Source organism: Labrus mixtus, chromosome 11, assembly GCF_963584025.1.
Source record: "Labrus mixtus chromosome 11, fLabMix1.1, whole genome shotgun sequence".
In the NCBI taxonomy this organism is placed as follows: domain Eukaryota; kingdom Metazoa; phylum Chordata; class Actinopteri; order Labriformes; family Labridae; genus Labrus; species Labrus mixtus.
In genome coordinates this window covers 19,588,770-19,606,104 of record NC_083622.1, presented here as the reverse complement: position 1 = coordinate 19,606,104, position 17,335 = coordinate 19,588,770, and the positions used below count along the sequence as shown (strand labels likewise).

At 38.0% G+C, this 17,335-nt stretch overlaps 2 protein-coding genes across 4 annotated transcripts in view; both read right to left on the bottom strand.

Moving 5' to 3' along the window:
- Positions 1-1,105: 1,105 nt before the first annotated feature.
- On the bottom strand, positions 1,106-7,583 carry LOC132984025 (extracellular matrix protein 1-like). Its single transcript, XM_061050633.1, has 11 exons — positions 7,424-7,583; positions 6,697-6,753; positions 6,161-6,229; positions 5,918-5,980; positions 5,805-5,840; positions 5,413-5,693; positions 3,285-3,490; positions 2,520-2,811; positions 2,226-2,428; positions 1,868-1,955; positions 1,106-1,731 (listed from the first exon to the last, which is right to left on the bottom strand). Exons 1-11 carry the CDS (start codon positions 7,491-7,493, stop codon positions 1,546-1,548), a joined length of 1,551 nt encoding a protein of 516 aa, XP_060906616.1. The 5' UTR covers positions 7,494-7,583; the 3' UTR covers positions 1,106-1,545.
- A 1,841-nt stretch (positions 7,584-9,424) lies between these two features.
- The window catches only part of rorc (RAR-related orphan receptor C), a 20,205-nt gene continuing 12,294 nt past the window's right edge, over positions 9,425-17,335 (bottom strand). For all 3 annotated transcript variants that reach the window (XM_061050630.1, XM_061050631.1, XM_061050632.1), the window contains 10 exons: positions 15,161-15,246; positions 14,417-14,558; positions 13,972-14,319; positions 13,793-13,894; positions 13,560-13,681; positions 12,984-13,116; positions 12,781-12,888; positions 12,549-12,659; positions 11,784-11,893; positions 9,425-11,681 (listed from right to left, as the gene is read on the bottom strand). In XM_061050630.1, the coding sequence (XP_060906613.1) occupies positions 11,520-11,681; positions 11,784-11,893; positions 12,549-12,659; positions 12,781-12,888; positions 12,984-13,116; positions 13,560-13,681; positions 13,793-13,894; positions 13,972-14,319; positions 14,417-14,558; positions 15,161-15,246 (1,424 nt within the window). In that variant the 3' untranslated portion in view covers positions 9,425-11,519. The remainder of the gene's footprint in view (positions 11,682-11,783; positions 11,894-12,548; positions 12,660-12,780; positions 12,889-12,983; positions 13,117-13,559; positions 13,682-13,792; positions 13,895-13,971; positions 14,320-14,416; positions 14,559-15,160; positions 15,247-17,335) is intronic.

The following is a 17,335-nucleotide window of genomic DNA, read 5'->3' as shown; positions in this document are numbered from 1 at the left end:
TCGTAGAAGCGCCACAGCGCCACAGCGCCACAGCGCCCCCAGCGGACTGAAGTGGAACAGCTCCAGTCAGGGTGCTGTCGAACCATCCATTTACATTCAGTTTGTGAAATTAACAGATATTTTGGAGATTTCTTAAATCCACTTTTCTCATCAGGGCGAACAAATATAAATAATAATATAAATCATATTATTATTATTATTATTATTATTATTATTATTATTATTATTAATAATAATAATAATAATAATAATAATAATAAATAAATATTAATAATAAATCATATTAATAAAAAAACGCCGCTGTCTTCTATCAACACGATACCATCTTTCATCCCAGAGGAGCAATTTCTTTACAGTACAGCCAGTAACACACAACCATCTCACTGACAATATAAATAAATAAAAGAAAACAATGTTTATATTTCAGCTGATGCAGCAGCCCCAAAACAGATATAAGATATAAGGGACCTAACATTATAGCTTAACAGAATCACATGACATATTTAGGCAAAACCCGAAAATATTAGTATGGTATAATGTGATGGAACAAAATTGATGATAAGTATATATAGTATAAATAAAATACATGTTTTTATGTTGTTATGAGACTTGTGATACAAAAATTGTGTGTTGCAAGCCATGTTTATGCAGTTTACACATTTTTTTTATTAAATGTATTTTCTCAATCTTTGCAATGTCTTTGTCCAAAGTAACATTATACTGTAAATCTGTGATATTTCTATGCTGTTAATGTTAATCGAAGAATGTTCTTTATACAGATGAATCACTGCAAAGGGTTACAATTGACAAGAAAGTGAACATCAGGCCAATGCAAATGCAAACATGAAAATCCAAACTTTTTGTTATGACTGATAACTCTTTGGTAACAACAAAACGATGGCTTGATATAAAAAAGACAAAAAGATTTGAGGTAATCTTTAAGTGGTGTTTTGGAATTAATGTAATTCAGTATCCACCTTAGTGATAAGTTGTCATTATATTAAATGAACCTACTTGTGTTCAACACATTTTAATGCTGCCAAACCCAGTTGTTAAACAGACCACAAAGGTGCTGCGTGCAAGAAGACAGTAAACCACAAAAAAGTTGAATTAAAAGACATTTTTATTAGAGCTGTGTAGATTTGTTCTTAGTCACAAACCATACAAAAGGAAGAAAATGGAACTTGCAGCTCCAAATAAATCAATTTTTTTTATTTGATATCAAAAGTATAAAGAGCAGTCTGTTAAAACAGTGGTACAGAGACCGTCTTTTTTACAATCTAAGAATTTTGTAACATTCCTGTTCCTTTATAAATGTATTTTTGTGAGAACAATGATTGTCATGTGATGAAAGTATGCATGTAACACTGGCAGTAGTAAATATAGAGCTGGGTCCACATTTTGAATATTCTTACAGACCTCTAAATAGGATTTGTGCCAAGACAATTGTTCCTCTTCAGTGATTGGAGCTCACGTCTGCTGCTACCTTGCCATTTTGCCTGAATGGCTCGGTGCCAGAGGGGTCAGCAGGGAGAGGTCACAGGTTTAAGAGAGAGGGCATCTCTTCCTCTTCTTTTGACGTAAGGCACTCGAAGCTTTGGTGATGGCATCCATGAGAATATTCGAGACACACTCTGGAGCGTCTTGTGAAGAAGGCTTGCGGCAACAACGTCGGACAGCTGGGGGGGACGGCTTCTTTGATGAACACAAATTCCCTGACAGTTCCTTAAGCTGATTCCATTGAGATGGAACCAGACCAGAGGGAAGAGAATAGTATAATTTAGAAAAATTAAAATTTTAAACTATTGCATTCAGAGTTTGTCATCTAATCAGATTTGGTACAGACTCGCTCCTTTTTTTAACTCACCCTTTGATCAAAACAGCTGCTCTTCTCTTTTTCAGCCAGGGGGCAGCATTTTTGCACAAAGTTCTTGAGAGGAAAACCAACAGGGTACCTAAACACAGTGACATTGTTACTAGTTTCTAACAGTGCATTCTTCACAGATTGTACAGATAATCCATAAATAAAACAGAGCATTCTTTAAATAAAAGTTTGCAGCATATATAAGATGAGATTCAGCTGCTTGAGGTAAGTTAAGTTTTCTTGGATGTGACTTAAAAAAAACATCAAAAGAAACAGAAAAAGCACAAACACAGAGCATTTGAGAAGAAGAAAGTGATAAGGTTGATAGAATAACTGACAGATGTATGACATTATGTCTTACTTCTTCTTGATGATTTTGTGGGTGTCACAGATGTTTTGCAGTGTGACCTCTTCGGTGGCTGAAGTCATATTAAAATGAGGGTCGGGAGAAACATTTTGGAAACAGCTGTATCGATCATTTGCCTCGCCCCCTGTGGAACAACAGTGAAAATCCACCTGTTCACCGTTCTCACCCAAGCAAAACTTGTCAAGCTCTTCACGCCACTAATAAAACACAAAAGGAGAAACATGATGAGAACCTCAAATTGCTGAATATGAAAAAAATATGAATGTTGTTGTAGGTTTCTTGCTTCACCTTCTGATCAAAACAGTTGAGACTATTCCGTTTCTGTTTGCAGCACTGTTTGAATCCCTTTTCTACACGATTAATGGTCTTTGCTTGGCGAGCAACTAACTCATAGCCTGATCCTGGCAGGCACTTGACATTATAGAGTGGACGTAGCTTGTAGTTTTGGCACAGTGATTCAATGACATGAATTGTGGGCCGTCCAGGAGGGAAGTTGATGTCAACTTTCCGGTACGTCGTAGATGGTTTTTTCATCTTCTGTCTTCTGTTTCCTCTGGCACTATACGGAGTCATTACTGACCTGCAACGTATGAGACATAATGTCAAAAACCTGTCTCGTTAGGTCCTAACTGAAGGTATAAATCCTTAAAAGGCTGACAAATACGTATGGAGTAAATATATTTGGGCACATTGACTTGTTTATTATGAGTTGATAGTTTATGACAGAGAAACAAATTATTTCAGACATTGAAAACACAAGCATTAATTATTAGTCGGATCCGTTTTTGCTCAGTTCAGTTTTTTTGCATGCAATTTAGGACAGTAAGAAAAACAAAGAATTTGCAAGACATATTTTTATGCCCTTCAACAATTAAAAGTGGCTTCAAACACCTCTGGCTTTATTTTTGGCATATATTTAATTTTTAGTTTGATGGTGAGCCAAAGAGAAAAGTAGAACCTCTGTTTTTACTGGAATTTTAAACATTTTGGTTTCTTAGTGATGAACTCAAATTACATCTTCTTTATTGCTGCTCATTCAATTTCCCTGCATACCTCTGACAAGTGTCGGGGTCAAAGTTGAAGCCGTCAGTGGAAGGAAGTTCTGGCACGGGCAGCTCCTCCGTTGGCTTGTAGTCAGGATTTGGAGCGTCGTTGTTGAAGCACTTCAGTCTGTCGCTGCCTCTTAGTCTGCAGCAGTCATAAAGATGGTCCTTTACTGATGAGTCTTCTGCACAGAAAGATTCAACTGACAGCTCCCACTGTAGTAAGGCACAGAAACACAGAAGCGACAGTCAGGTGTATGAAATAATACTTGCCAAACGTCTGACTGCATATGGTCATTCCCTGAGTGGAAACTGAAAACAAACATATTAAGAGAAAGGCATAACGATTCAGTAATACTTTAGTAAGGCTTTATTCACGTAATAATATGAGACAGGTTTGTTGTTTGCCCTCAGATAGCTCCTGAAGCGATGCCAAGGCCTGTCTGTTATGTCTGTTAGGCTGGGCTGAATTCAACGTGCTTATCCACTCTAATCGCCCAAGGCCATCTACTTTGTTTAGAAATCGCAAGTACCATCATCTCAGCAATGTGGAGAATGTTTCATACTCAGGTTATATAAAAAACACTGAGTTTGGTATGAGTACATGATATGAAGCCTACTTCATAACAGTTGCAGCAATCAAGTTACAACGAATATAAAGTTACAGAAACTTTCAAATATATGAGTTCTCTGAGAGCATTCCTCCACATGAAGCATTAAGTGGATAATTATTTTCTGACAGAACATGTAGATTACGATCCAATTTCCTCTCAACATTTCATAAAATCATTAAGGTATTTATCATGTTTCAATGTCACTTCAAAAATTAATCGTGTTGGGACTAGTCCTGAAAGATTTGAGGAAAAACATGATATGCGATCAAATTCTTCAGTATTGTGATAACGTCATGAAGGGCGATAAATAAACAAAAATTAAAGTGCACTTTTTTATACCACTCAATTAGCTCAAGTCAATCCAAGTAGCTAGGAGCTAGATTAATTCATCTAAATACAGGTCTCCATTCCGAAGGTAAATTGCCCATGCAGTTTTCTTTTTCACAAAAGACATACAGTAGTCCAACACATAAAATACAACTTTCATACGGAAAGAGGGAAGAAAAACATGAGCTGGTGAGGTAAGAAACCCAAGGAGGGCTTATAATGGCTCCTCGCCAATTTAGTATATTTTAGTCATAACAAGAACTACAGAATAAATAGAAGAGAAGGCTTTGCTTGTATACATAAAATATTGGTTTTCATATATTGCTATAAATGGAGACTATTCTGATGTGTTCATTGAAAATGCTTATATCACAATAATGATGAAATCGTTGTAAATGACACATCCCTATTTGAGACTAATGAGAAGTTACTGCAAAAGACACCCTCATCTAGAAAGTGCACTATACCGGGTACATTTGGAGGCATATAGAATTGAATCAGTTAATGCATGGCAATGAGACCATGCTGCATGTTTAGTGATTTTGCATGAGAGTAGAGGTATGAAGGGGAGACAACTTGAAGGTTACACTGTCAGTGTCACAAAGGTGGTCATGTTTGAACTGGAGCGTCTGCAGATTGTTTCCCTAAGCTTCCCGATATGTTATTATCCACTTAAGTTAGGCACAACGATGGATGAAAACTCATGTTCTTCTGTTCCCTGGCTGTAGGAGAACTGGTGTTCACTAACTACGATTTATATTACAATCAACAACATACAACAACATGATCACCACATACAATGTGTCTAACATTAACAATGTCGCTTGAATGGGACACAGGATTAAAAACTGAAGAAAATGACTTTGATCCCCTCGTATGAGTGAGGAGTCAGCAGTCAATAAGTGAATGAAATAGTAAAAAAACATAATCGCTGCACCAGTAGAGGTAAATTAAAATTTAAAGGTCCAAATGTCCACAAACACATTATTATATAAAAGGCTGATGGATGTAGTAGTATGCAAGATAAGATGCAGACAGACTTAGATATAGAGGCATGATCCCTCCCTGTTTATACATAACAAGATAACAAAGGGGGATAAACCAAAAGAAATCAGAGTAAGAACACACTGAGTATCATACCATTATTTAGAGTGAAGAAATGCTGAATTGGCAGTACAAGATGTTGCAAAAACTTACTGCCTGTGTGGCGCAACACAGTGTCACTTCCCTCTCCCACGTCTGGTTCCATTTGCAGCACATGCTGAACCAAGACTCTGCCCTGTTGACGGCACTGGCTCTTCTCTTCTGCTGGCCAAAACCAGAGTCAGGGAAGTAAGAGTTTGGGTAGCGGGGACGACGGTCTCCATGGTGACAGATGGCTTGGAGATTGTCAGAAGTCGGACGGCCTAGAGGGAACTGAACGGGATAGTCAAGTATTGGAGGACCCCCGAAGGAACGAGGTCCAAAACTCGGTCGTCCTAAGAGGAGAGGACAGAAATCATAAATCTGTAAATAATCCCTATTACAGTGAAAGGTGGCACAGATAAGGAAAATACAACTCAAGATAAAGACAGGAAACATATACTAACGTCCTCTTGGTGTCAAGCTTCCTGGTCTGGAACTCCCTGACAGAATAAAATTGTGTTAAATATTACTGTTCAAGTGTTGATCTTCATATCATTGCTACTTAATTACAGCCTACCTCTCTCTCTCAGGATATCATGCTGTTCGGGTACAGACACTTTCACCTGCTCTATGGGGAACTCTTTACAAACAGAGGAACAACAAACATGATGGTTAGCACACCTTTGGTCGTAGCATTGATTATTTGCCAGACAAAAGCAAGGTTAGGCAGGGTGTTGAAAATGAGAAAGGTTTCAAGTGAACACCCAGTTATGCAGTTATTTAAAAAGTTTACAAACATATGTAAAGAGATGAACAGTACCCATGGGATCAAGGAGGTCTGACAAGTCCACCTCTGACTGCAACATGAACTGATCGGGTTGTTGCATCTCTGAAACACACATGGATGTCTTTAAGCAACAATTTACACTAGACTTGACTTGTGTACTCTATGCAGGAGCTTGTTTTTACGCAACTATACTTGAACTTTATGTGTCAATTAAAATGTAATCAGTCATGCTGACAGAGTCTGACACATGGTCTAAACAGCAAAATGAATTTTCTTTTAGTTCTGTTTATTATCAGATTAGACTGCAAAACATCCTCAATATTATTCTTCCAGACTTTGGAAAGCTCCACAAAGAGCTCTAACAATACAGAGGCACTTTAAAATGAAGAACATCCCATGAACTTCAAACTGAGCTTCATGTGTGAGAAAAATTAGGGGAGCCTCACACCCGTGTTCTGACTCCAAAATACCCTCTTGAAGTAGTAAGAGTTGGCTAAATGCCACTGTGTACATCTGAGCTTCTAATTGGTCCCTGCAGAGATACTGCACTGGTATGTGAATACACTCACCTTGCATGATTTTGTCAAGGTCAAAGGTGACCTCACGCTGCTCAAACATGTGCTCATCTGGAAAATTGTACACATAAAGAGAAAGAGAGGGCAAAAAGCCAGAAAAAGTTATGCAACTGTTCACATTTTTTTTAATGCACAAATGATGCAGGAAGAAGGCCATTGTTGAAAACAAGTATACCATTAGTTGAGTAGGTATTAATAATAGCAACAACCTTTGGGCAAAATGATTCTTTCTAAGTAAGAACTGCACTTAAAATCATTTTTTCTGTCAGTTAAATTTCAAGTAGCCTAGTATCATAAAAATCAACCTTAGACAAAATACAGTATGTTTTGCATCATTAAATCATACACATTATATGTCAATGTTGTTGAAGTGGAGCTGATTTTCTTTATCTTTCCCATCTTTAACAATCGCATACATTAGGTAGTAAAGTAGTGCAATACAATAAAATAAAAAATCCACTGATATATAGCTAAAATAATAATTATAGTCTACATACTGTACTCATTGTGTAAGTGAATAATTGTAAAGTTATAGGCCTATTGATGGTAGTCATCGGAAGACGAGTGTATTTCTGTATTCATCTTAGTAAGACTACAGGCAAAATAAACGCACTTACATGAGCTCAGCCGAACAAAAATGGAGCCCGGCTACCAGCCAAGAAGAAAACACAACAACTTTTGGCATGAACAAGTCAACAACAAAGTAGAACAACAAACTTACCTTTGGACGCTGAGCTCAGTATAACCAAAACAAACGCGGTGGAGCAGACTAGAGCTCGGGACGACCCCATGGTATAGCTGTCAGTGTGTATCCGGTATGTTTGTCCCGCTGCTGCTGGTTCTGGCGTACAGAGAGCAAGACCAACAGAGAGAGAGGGAGAGAGAGAGAGCTGAGCCGCCCTGAGAACACGCTCACGCAGTCCGTAATTGGTCCAGCAGACGCCGCCGTGCTGTCCGTCTGTGCTACCGGGACAACAGTTTTTATGCTTGTTGTGGGGTTTCAGGGGGAACGACGCAAGGGAGGGAGGGAGGGAAGTTTTTTCAACATGACTCATAGAGGATTCGCTCTAATCCTGAGTGCTGGGAAATTATCATCTTGTAGACTATAAACATTTTTTATGTAGGACTAAATTATTCTTTTCACAGTTGGGCTACTGTTAAACTGGACTATTGGGCAAACACAGCACCAATCACTAATGAAAAACAGGTAGGCCTAATTATAAACAATCGTCAAGGCGGTCTACATAGGTTATTAACAGTATTTTATTAGGTCATAGCCACACATTTGTCCTGGTCCATTCATCAGGGTCCATATGTGCCTTTGTACATTGCCAACAAATGCTTCAAGAACATATGCATATTTCCTTTGTCGTATGATTTTGTATTGTAGGGTAGGCCTATCGCTTTGGTATTAGCCTACAATAGGTGGTATTTAAAAATATATAAATACCACAAAAAATATGCAATATTTTGCTGTGAGTAGCTTATTCATCAAGTCAAACTACTACATTTCCTATTAAAGGGAATAAATAGGCTATTTTATTTTGTGGAACCACCCTGTGAGGGTAAATGCCCATGTCTTTAAGTCTGGGCTAAAACATTATGATCTTCTACTCTGAAGGTTTTTTTGTGTGATATTTTTCTTGAAATGTGCTAAGTTTGCTGAGAAGTCTGTCTGTAAAGGGGAAATTAAACTCAGGCCTATGTTAAAGTGGTGAAGTGCCCCTTTAAATTCTAAACATTTGTGAAAGTTAGGATTGAGATTTTTTACTGAAACATTTTAAATACTTCAGGAATCAATTATTAACAAGATAATGTTACTTGTTCCCTCAATCTGAATTTTTCTCATGCCACCATGTTTGTAATTTTTAGTTTGCTTGCATGCTAAAGGCCTTAAATTCTTTGTTATCTCTCACTGAGTTTGAGTCCAGGGTCAACACGACCCACAGATTCCAGTCTTAAACAAGGACTCGACCTCTACTCAAACCCTCCAACAACATTCTTGTAAAAAAGCCATATCTGAGTGAAGAAGAACTCCTGTTTTGATCTGTTCTCTGTTTTGATGATTTCCCCCAGTTTGCACTGTATAGGCCATAGCTTTAACTAGAAGGATTATCCGGCCTTTACCGCTCTGCCTCCAGCTCTTTCCCATCATATAAAGAAGATATCAGGAGGATCAAAGTTTTTCATTGCTTGCTGTAAATAATAGGGGTCCGGAAACTGTACAGAAATCCCCCGAGAGAGATCAGAGAATAACAAACAAGACAGACATGGCTGCAATACACTCTACAGATCTACAATTGGTCTTTAAAAGTTTTTAGACAATTTAAACAGTTAAAAAGTCGTGTATAATGTTTGAAATATCTGAAGAAGTTGACATCACATGTTAACGCATTTGCTTTTTAATGATCCAGAACAGCTTAAGTGCCTTAGCAGGAAAATGAATGCATGTGGATCCCTGGATAAGGAGTTTGCTCCGGGAAGAGGAGGGAAAACATATATATAGAACTGTTTACCTGATTTTTCCCCAAAACAAACTGACAACAAAAAAATCACTGCATTTAGAAAGTTGCTATTAGAAAACAAAAGATGACAAAGTCCCCACGGGGCAATCGTGTTTGGGTACAGCATGTACAGATGACCAGTGTGACATCACCCTTACATGAAGTCATTGTGGTTTATCTTTCTTCCCTAAAAAACTGCAAATTTTACCACATTCAATTGAGTCAGTCTTTTAATTGTCTTTACACTTGGTAAGCAAAAGTTTGTATCCATGACGACCTGAAGACAACTTTAAACTACCAGAGTCTGAACAAGGCTGATCCAGTGACTAACATTTCCTTTGCGTAAACCTTGCAGCTCCAGCTCCTCAGTATGTTTGAGTTGTTTTTGCTGACAGTGATAAATCATTCTTATCACTTTAAAGCTACAGTGTGTTGTTTTGAATCCAGCATTTTTCTTACCATATCAAAACTGCATGTCTCAGTCTTACACAAGTGTTTATATTAGCCTACACAAATACCAAATAAAGTAACCACGCCTGCTTTGTGTTACAGCCTCGGCAGTTTATTAGAAGGTTTGCATAGAATTATCTTCAACATAATCAAAGAGGACTACTGTAGAGCAAGGCGTACAGTTCTTAATGCTGAAACATCTCAACATTTCCTCTTTGATTGTGGCTTTTAGCCAACATCATGAGAGAGAACAAAATATATGCAAGATCATGTGGAAAAAAAGAAAAAGAAAAGGTTTTACACAGAGGAAGACAGTTTGACTCAATGTCCTTTTTTCCACACTTACTACAACATCTTTCCATGAGCTCAAACGATTTAAAAAAAAAAAAAAAAAAAAGCTGTAAGAATGAATTCAAAAACAGGATAACATTTTAAAGATGCTGCTGCTTTGAGGGACTTTCTTAGCTGATTCTTGATAACATGCAGCCGAGGACAAACATTTCTCTATGTGGAAGCAAAGAGGCAGCTTGTCTCTTTTTGTGTAGCACTAAATATGTAATCTACTCATTCACGCCTGTTTGGAAAGTTTGTTTCTGAGGTTACCAAACAGAGAAGAAGAGACATATTTCACTGGCATTCAAAGACACACGTATCTCACATATTAACCTTTACATTTCTAACATCACTGAAATATTATAATACAAAACAAATGTTGAGCAAAAATGTTGGATTGTTTGAAACAACTGGTTGTCACACTGTGCCATTAGTCTCATATTGTACACAACTTTTCCAGCCACATGTATTAAAGACATCCAGGGGTCCTTAAGTGGTTTTCAGGGGGTCCACAAAAATAAATTTGACCTATAATTCCATTCATAAGTAACTGAATGAGAATGAACTGCTCTGTTCATTGTTATCATACACTTTCTGTAACAAAACCCTTAAAGGGGAAACAAAAATCTTACTCTGGCTTTGTGATTCAATTTATGCCATTGTGTCATTAAAGCGTCCTTGACATGAAAAGAAGGAACGCAGTGTAAAAGTAATTTCTCTCTGTCATCTATCTTTTGCGGTAGAAAAACTGAGTAGAAGGTTGATCTATTAGTTGGTGTAAAATCTTCACAGAGGAGGATTTCACTTTTTTTTTTTACAAGTATGACTTTTTAGGACAGGTTGAGCAACTTAAGTCGTGATAAGCGTACATAATAGAACAAATTGAGAAATTAATTGACCCAGGTAGAAGGGATTGTGTAATTTTAAATAATGTTACGAAACTGGGTCAACATCTTGAACACTATTGCTGAATGAGCTGTGCAAATATGACTAATATTTTGGTTGTTTGATGTTTTTGGCTCATAGAATGTGATGTGTACTGCTTCAGGAGCATTCACCAAGGGGCAACTGCAAACTTTTTAAAGCCATCTTTTAACACCTTTTAATATTAATTGTGTTTTACTTTCAAGGAAGATTTTCTGCTGGACTTACAAATGTACCTTTGAGCTAAGAACGACCCGTGTCCTGCAGAAAAACAAAGTGTGACACACTAGGTCAGCTGCATTTGGACAGAATCACAATCCTAAGAGAAAATGAATCCCACAACCAATTCACTCAACGAACAACAAAACATGTGTTTTCCTGGAATAAGTAAAATCAGTAAAGCTATATAAAAGTGTTGACATTTATGTTTGACACAATCTATCAAAAAGCAGTTCTGGAGGTCATGTTATACTTAAAACACTATAGTTTCCTGCTTTTCTCATTTTTGTTCATTATTAGAAAAATAGATTCTGTCAGGAAGAAAAGCTGGGATTTCAAATATTATGTTTGTGTGGTTCTGTGTGTGATGAGTATCCATGGGAATCCTCAGTGAGTGGTCCCCTGGAGCTCAGGCTCAGAGGCAAACAGCTCCTTGTAGAGAGGAGGGAACAGAGAGTGAGCGGTGAGTGGGTAACGCTGACTGAACCAGCGCAGCTTCTCCATGTGCAGGCTGCACAGTGAACGCAACACCGCCATCCTCTGGTACAGCTGCAGGAGAACACAGACAAAGTGAGGAGCATGCATGACAAAGAATAACATGTTTTTAGGTGGACTGAGGAGAGAGTATCTGTTCCACACTGAGAAATGTACCTTGTGCATCAAGTTTTCTTGGTTGTCTCGATGCAGGATGTGTGTGAGTCCCAACTCCACACTTCTCTGCACTCGCTGAACTCTGCTTCTGTCCTCCAGGCATGGACGATCTGCACATTAAGACAAAATAAAAATTGAATGATAATATTTTTCAAAAGGGGATATTTTAAACTCAAATAAAATCACTGCATGTAGTAGGTTTGAATATTCTGGTTAAAAGTGCTCCATGTTAATGCTAACTATGATGCTATTTCTAATAACAGCCACTGGGGGCAGTATTGATTGTTGTGTGGGATAATGAATGAATTAAACTACAGGGCAAATGTGATAAAAGAAATGCTTACTTGATTGTGTGTCTATGTTTTTTCAATTGTGAAAGTTAGAGGATGTCTTAGGGGAAGAAAAACTTTTAGGAACTATTTAAGTAAAAATTGTATTTTATTTTTTTCTAAAACAGATATTCAGCAATGGATGGCTTAATGTGGACAATATGAATCATTTCAAATCGGTTTTTTTTTACACTGACAAGACTTATCCATAAAGAACTATTAATGTAAAAATGCTGACTTGGCTAATCCTAAAATAAGCTTCCCAGAGAAAAAAAAAGTTGCTTAATGGACACTATACAACACTTGAAATATATTGCCTATCCTGCTGGTAACCAACGGTCACCACTGTTTGTAAGTGTCCTTAAACTTGTTAACTTTTCCAAAACTGAGGAAATGAAAATACAAGGCAGCTGCTGCACAGATGTGTCGATCTTACCTGCATTGATCAGCACCAGAGCACTGAAGAGGGCAATCTGCTGCTCAGTGAGCTTCAGGGCACATATGCCATGAGCAAAATCAAACACAGCTGTGATTAAATCTCCACATTCTGCAAGAAAAGACAACAACAGAGCATTGATGAAAAATATTTGCACATTTTGTTCATTGCACTCATTTCATTGGTGCCTCATGCTTAGAGTAAAAAAAATAAAAAATAAATAAAAGCTCACCCAAAGATTTGAATATTTCAGCCCCAGCAAATTTCCCATCAAAGAAGACTGTGTTGTTCTCCGTGTTAAAGAAACGACTCATCCTGACTAAGACCACCTCCATGGAGCCTGAATGATGAAACGGAGACAGGCCAAATATACATTAAAAACATTATTTGGTGTGAAGGAGATGGTTCTTACTTGTAAGTGTAAGAAAAACTCACCGGTCTTCAGGAGGGCGATCTGGTCGTTCTGGCTCAGGTTACGGAAACCAGGGATGTGTTTTACAAACTCCACAACATACTGCACGGCATCAGTCAGTCGAATGGCACAGTGCTGCCACATTTCATCCACTGACTGAGAATGTAGAGAGATATTATTTTTACAACACGCTTTATTAACTTGACATTTATGTAAAACAAAAAAAGAAGGACTCCATTTTTTTCTCATACAACATCAACGTATTCTAAATGTCCCAACTATTGATACTGCTGCTCTTTCTATACTTAAGCAAACAAAATATCATAATTTACAGACATTCAAATTATGGTATATGAGCTGTTTACGGGGGATCAACAAAGTCATTAACCTTCAACTTAACATCCATTTCCCTAAGATCAAAGAGGAAGGAAGAGGAGGAGGGGGAAATGATTCAACTAGTCTACTCAGTTTTCTGTTTGATGAATCAAAAGTGACCTCCGTATAGAGACACCTGAAATGACATGTTTTGTTTTGAGGTCACACACGGCAAGTCTGAGAGAGTCTGAGAACCAAAAAAACAAGTCATTGTGTTTGTGTACTTTGTTCTGGTAGGCTTGAATCTCCTCTCTGCTGAACAGTTTCCATCTGAGAGCCTGCAGCTCCTCCACTCTGTACTTGCTGGTCTCCCTATGGGAACGCATGATGCTAGCACACAGCTCATCTGAAAATAAGAAAAAAATACACTTACAGTATATATGAATACTTAAACTTGTTTAAAATTAAACTTAAGATACAATGGTACACATAGTTGTCCACTGTGCTGTTTGTTTACCTATGTTCCTCAGAGAGTGAGGGTAGAGGCTGTAAGCACCTTCCAGAGGGTTGTAGGGATGAATTGCCATCAGATCATTAGCAGGCTGTCTAGAGTTAAATCCTGAAGTTGGGAATAAGGATATATTAGGAATAAGATGAGAGGATGAATAGAGATGTGTGCAAGCAAGAATGCCTCACCTCTTATGTCAAGGTGTCCGCAGTTGTCCCTCCTCTCCTGAGATCTAGATGTCGGAGAGCTGGAGGAGCCTCGGTAAATCATACCTGTCACCTGCGCCTCGCTCGGGGAGCACACAAGGTACGGGTGAACATCAGTGGTGTAGGACATCAGCTCAGCTTCCCCACTGAATGGGTAGGCCATAGGCTGGAGGAGCTGCTGGGAGCAGTCTTGGCAGCCCTTGGCGGGATAGGTGAGGATGGACTGGGCGTCTCCCTGAAGCTGTTGTTGCTGTTGCTGCTGTCGGTGCCTCTCCACTTCAGCGATCAGAGAGTCCCGTTGACGTTTGGACATCCGCCCAAACTTCACCGCTGAGGAGGGGGAAGATGAATACGTGAACGTAAACATGAGTTTCAACTGTTGAATTTAGTTTTTCTGTCTGTCTGTGTGGATGTGTTTGTGTCTCACCATCCCTGCTCATGCCCTGTGCCAAACACTTCTGCAGGCGGCAGTGTTGGCAGCGGTTGCGGCTCGCCCGGTCAATCTGACAGTTGCTCTGCCTGGAGCACGAGTATGATACAGTAGGCAGCTGGCTGCGCCTGAAAAACCCCTGAGGAATGAGCACCCACAAATATTATTTTAAAGCAGATACCAATATTTGTATTACTTTATTTCGACTCCAACAATATGTTAGAATATATATATATATGTGATAAGACAATACTAGCTTATATTTCTTGCTTTCATGATTAAAGAAAAAGTTGAACATTTTTGGAAAAGCTCTTGTGTGCTTTTTGCTGTGAGCTTGAATGTAGAAAACAGCAAGCTAGCTTAGCTTAGCAAACAGTTTATCTTGCTCTTGCAACCGAGGCAACTCCAAGAGATAACTGACACATAGTCCTTCAAAAATCAACTATTTATCATTAACACTTCCAGATCTGTGCAAATACAACAAAAACCTATTATATGTGCATTGGTGAGCTTTAGTACACTATCTGCAGAGCCGAGTTAGCTCAGTCCCTCTGTTTACAGATTTATGATAGGCTAGGGTACTTTAGCTTTTTATTACATACAGACAAAAAAATATTAATCTGCTCAACTCACTGCATGAAAGCAAACAATTACGCCACATTGTTAACCGCTTTTTTAATATTTGAGAGTTGTATGTTTTCAGTTTGTCGAGGAACCATGTTTTGGATGCTGTCATCTCACCTTGCAGCCCTCACAAGTGATGACTCCATAATGCACTCCTGAGGACTTATCACCACAGATCTTGCATGGGATAACTTCAATCTGGGCTGAACAAACACAGGAGTAAATTATTTGAATTGTTTGTACTAAAGTAACTTAGTAAGTACTTTTCCACTCAAGTATAGCACAAATATTCTGATCTTAATCATCTGTATCTTTTCTATGTATTTCAGACAGCTGAACAAGAAAATGCCAAACAAATCAAACCTATGACATTGTTATGACGACCACATGTAGATTAATCAGTCCACTGTTAACATCAAAGAAACTCTTCTACACATTTAGTCATGAAAATGTGTATAATTTAAATGAAATTGAACTTTAAAGAAACCCCCATGTTTTGTAATTTAAAATATACATGTTAGCACATTAAGCTTAATCTCTACAGCATATAGTCAGTAACTGTATAGGTATATACGCTGATGATACTGCACAATTTAATTCAAAAAAGTAAGTAGAGAGATGATTCCCACAGTGAGAACTTAAGTCTGTTGCTGTAGTTCCCCTTCTATCAGTTACTGTGTGACCGGAGCAAATAAGAGGGATTTTCCTCTAAACATCCTCTAAACATCCTCTATACATATTGTTTAAATAAAAATATATATACATATTGTTTAAATAAAAATATATATACATATTGTTTAAATAAAAATATATATACATATTGTTTAAATAAAAATGAACAAAATAACATCAAATACAACAATGAGAGTCTTCTGAGGACGTGGAATATTTTCAAATGGAGAAAGGCGGAGGAATGTGAAGGTGTCAACCTCAGAGACCTTTCAAGTGGTTGACTGGCTTCTTTTTCACTTTGACTGTCCCTCTTTCATGTCTTCTCTTTCTCTGTGAATCCTTCTCTGTCTCGCTCATAAAGGACACAATTGCCAGTAATGTACAGTCTCCTTCATCACTGCCAGTAATGGCCATCCCCCTACCAACCTCCCCCCCCCAAAGCCCCTGAACCTTGTGAGTTCTCATTCTCCCCTTTCTTTCTCTCTTTCTCTCTCTCTCTCTCTCTCTCTGCATAGGTGTGATTTTTGTGACAGATGTCATTTGAGTGATCAAATTGCGACAGTTCTACAGTTCGAAAAATCTCTTTAAAAATCTTGGTGTGAACACATTTGAAATGCAGTTAAAATACTTCCAATAAACCATCAAGAACTTTGCATCAAACCCTGCAAAATTCACATCAATCAACATCAGCGACTAACGACACATCCAGGAAGCAAGAGGATAGAATGTTGTAATTTTTGTCACGCTAGAAAGTTACGTCTTTTTATCTATTCCTCTCATCTCCTCACGTCCCTCAAATGCACCGACAGTGTGATTGTTTTCTGCTAGACAGGCTTGTATATGTATGCGGCTGCTTATATACAGTAGTATTTGTGTTTCCTTGCATAACTGTGTCAGATTTTGTAGCAAGTGTGTGTTAGTGTGTCAGTATGTGCCCTCTTTATTTGGTGCCAAAGGGACCACTCGGAAGCTCCAGAAGAGTACCATTAGTAAGAAGTGAAATCTACTTTTTAAATGCAAATGTGGAGTACAAGCAGGTATGAAAATGAATAAATAAGCACTGCAAAACTGAGGTGATTGCTGCTAATTCAGGTCAATGGTTAAATCCGAGATTCCCCAAGGAGTTGTTTCAATTATTCAAAAAGATGCTGACAATGGATAATTTGGTGGAAATCAACATTTTAGAATTTTGTCGAACATTTCTCTGCAAGCTAGATATGGTTGCATGTATTTTAACATTAAGTTACTGAGCTGTGTCTATGGTTGTGTTTCAGACGTGGGGAATATAAGTGGTCTCTGTTTTTCACTATTTCACATGTGACTGTTAATCTCATACAACAGGAAATCCACCATGACCCACAACCTTTCGCTGTTCAAAGACGCACACACTCACATACACACAGGCAGAAATCACAAATACTACTTCTTGAATAGTAATTCTCCATTCAATTAGCCGTCTGATATTTCTCAATATCATTATAGGACAGTTCTTAAACCAGTAACTCTTCAATGTACAATAAATTAAGACTTAAAAACAAACAAACACAGAACACCTGCAAAATACACATATTTCATGGTCATGGAGTATGAAGAAACAAGTTTCATGGCAATCGATTTAAC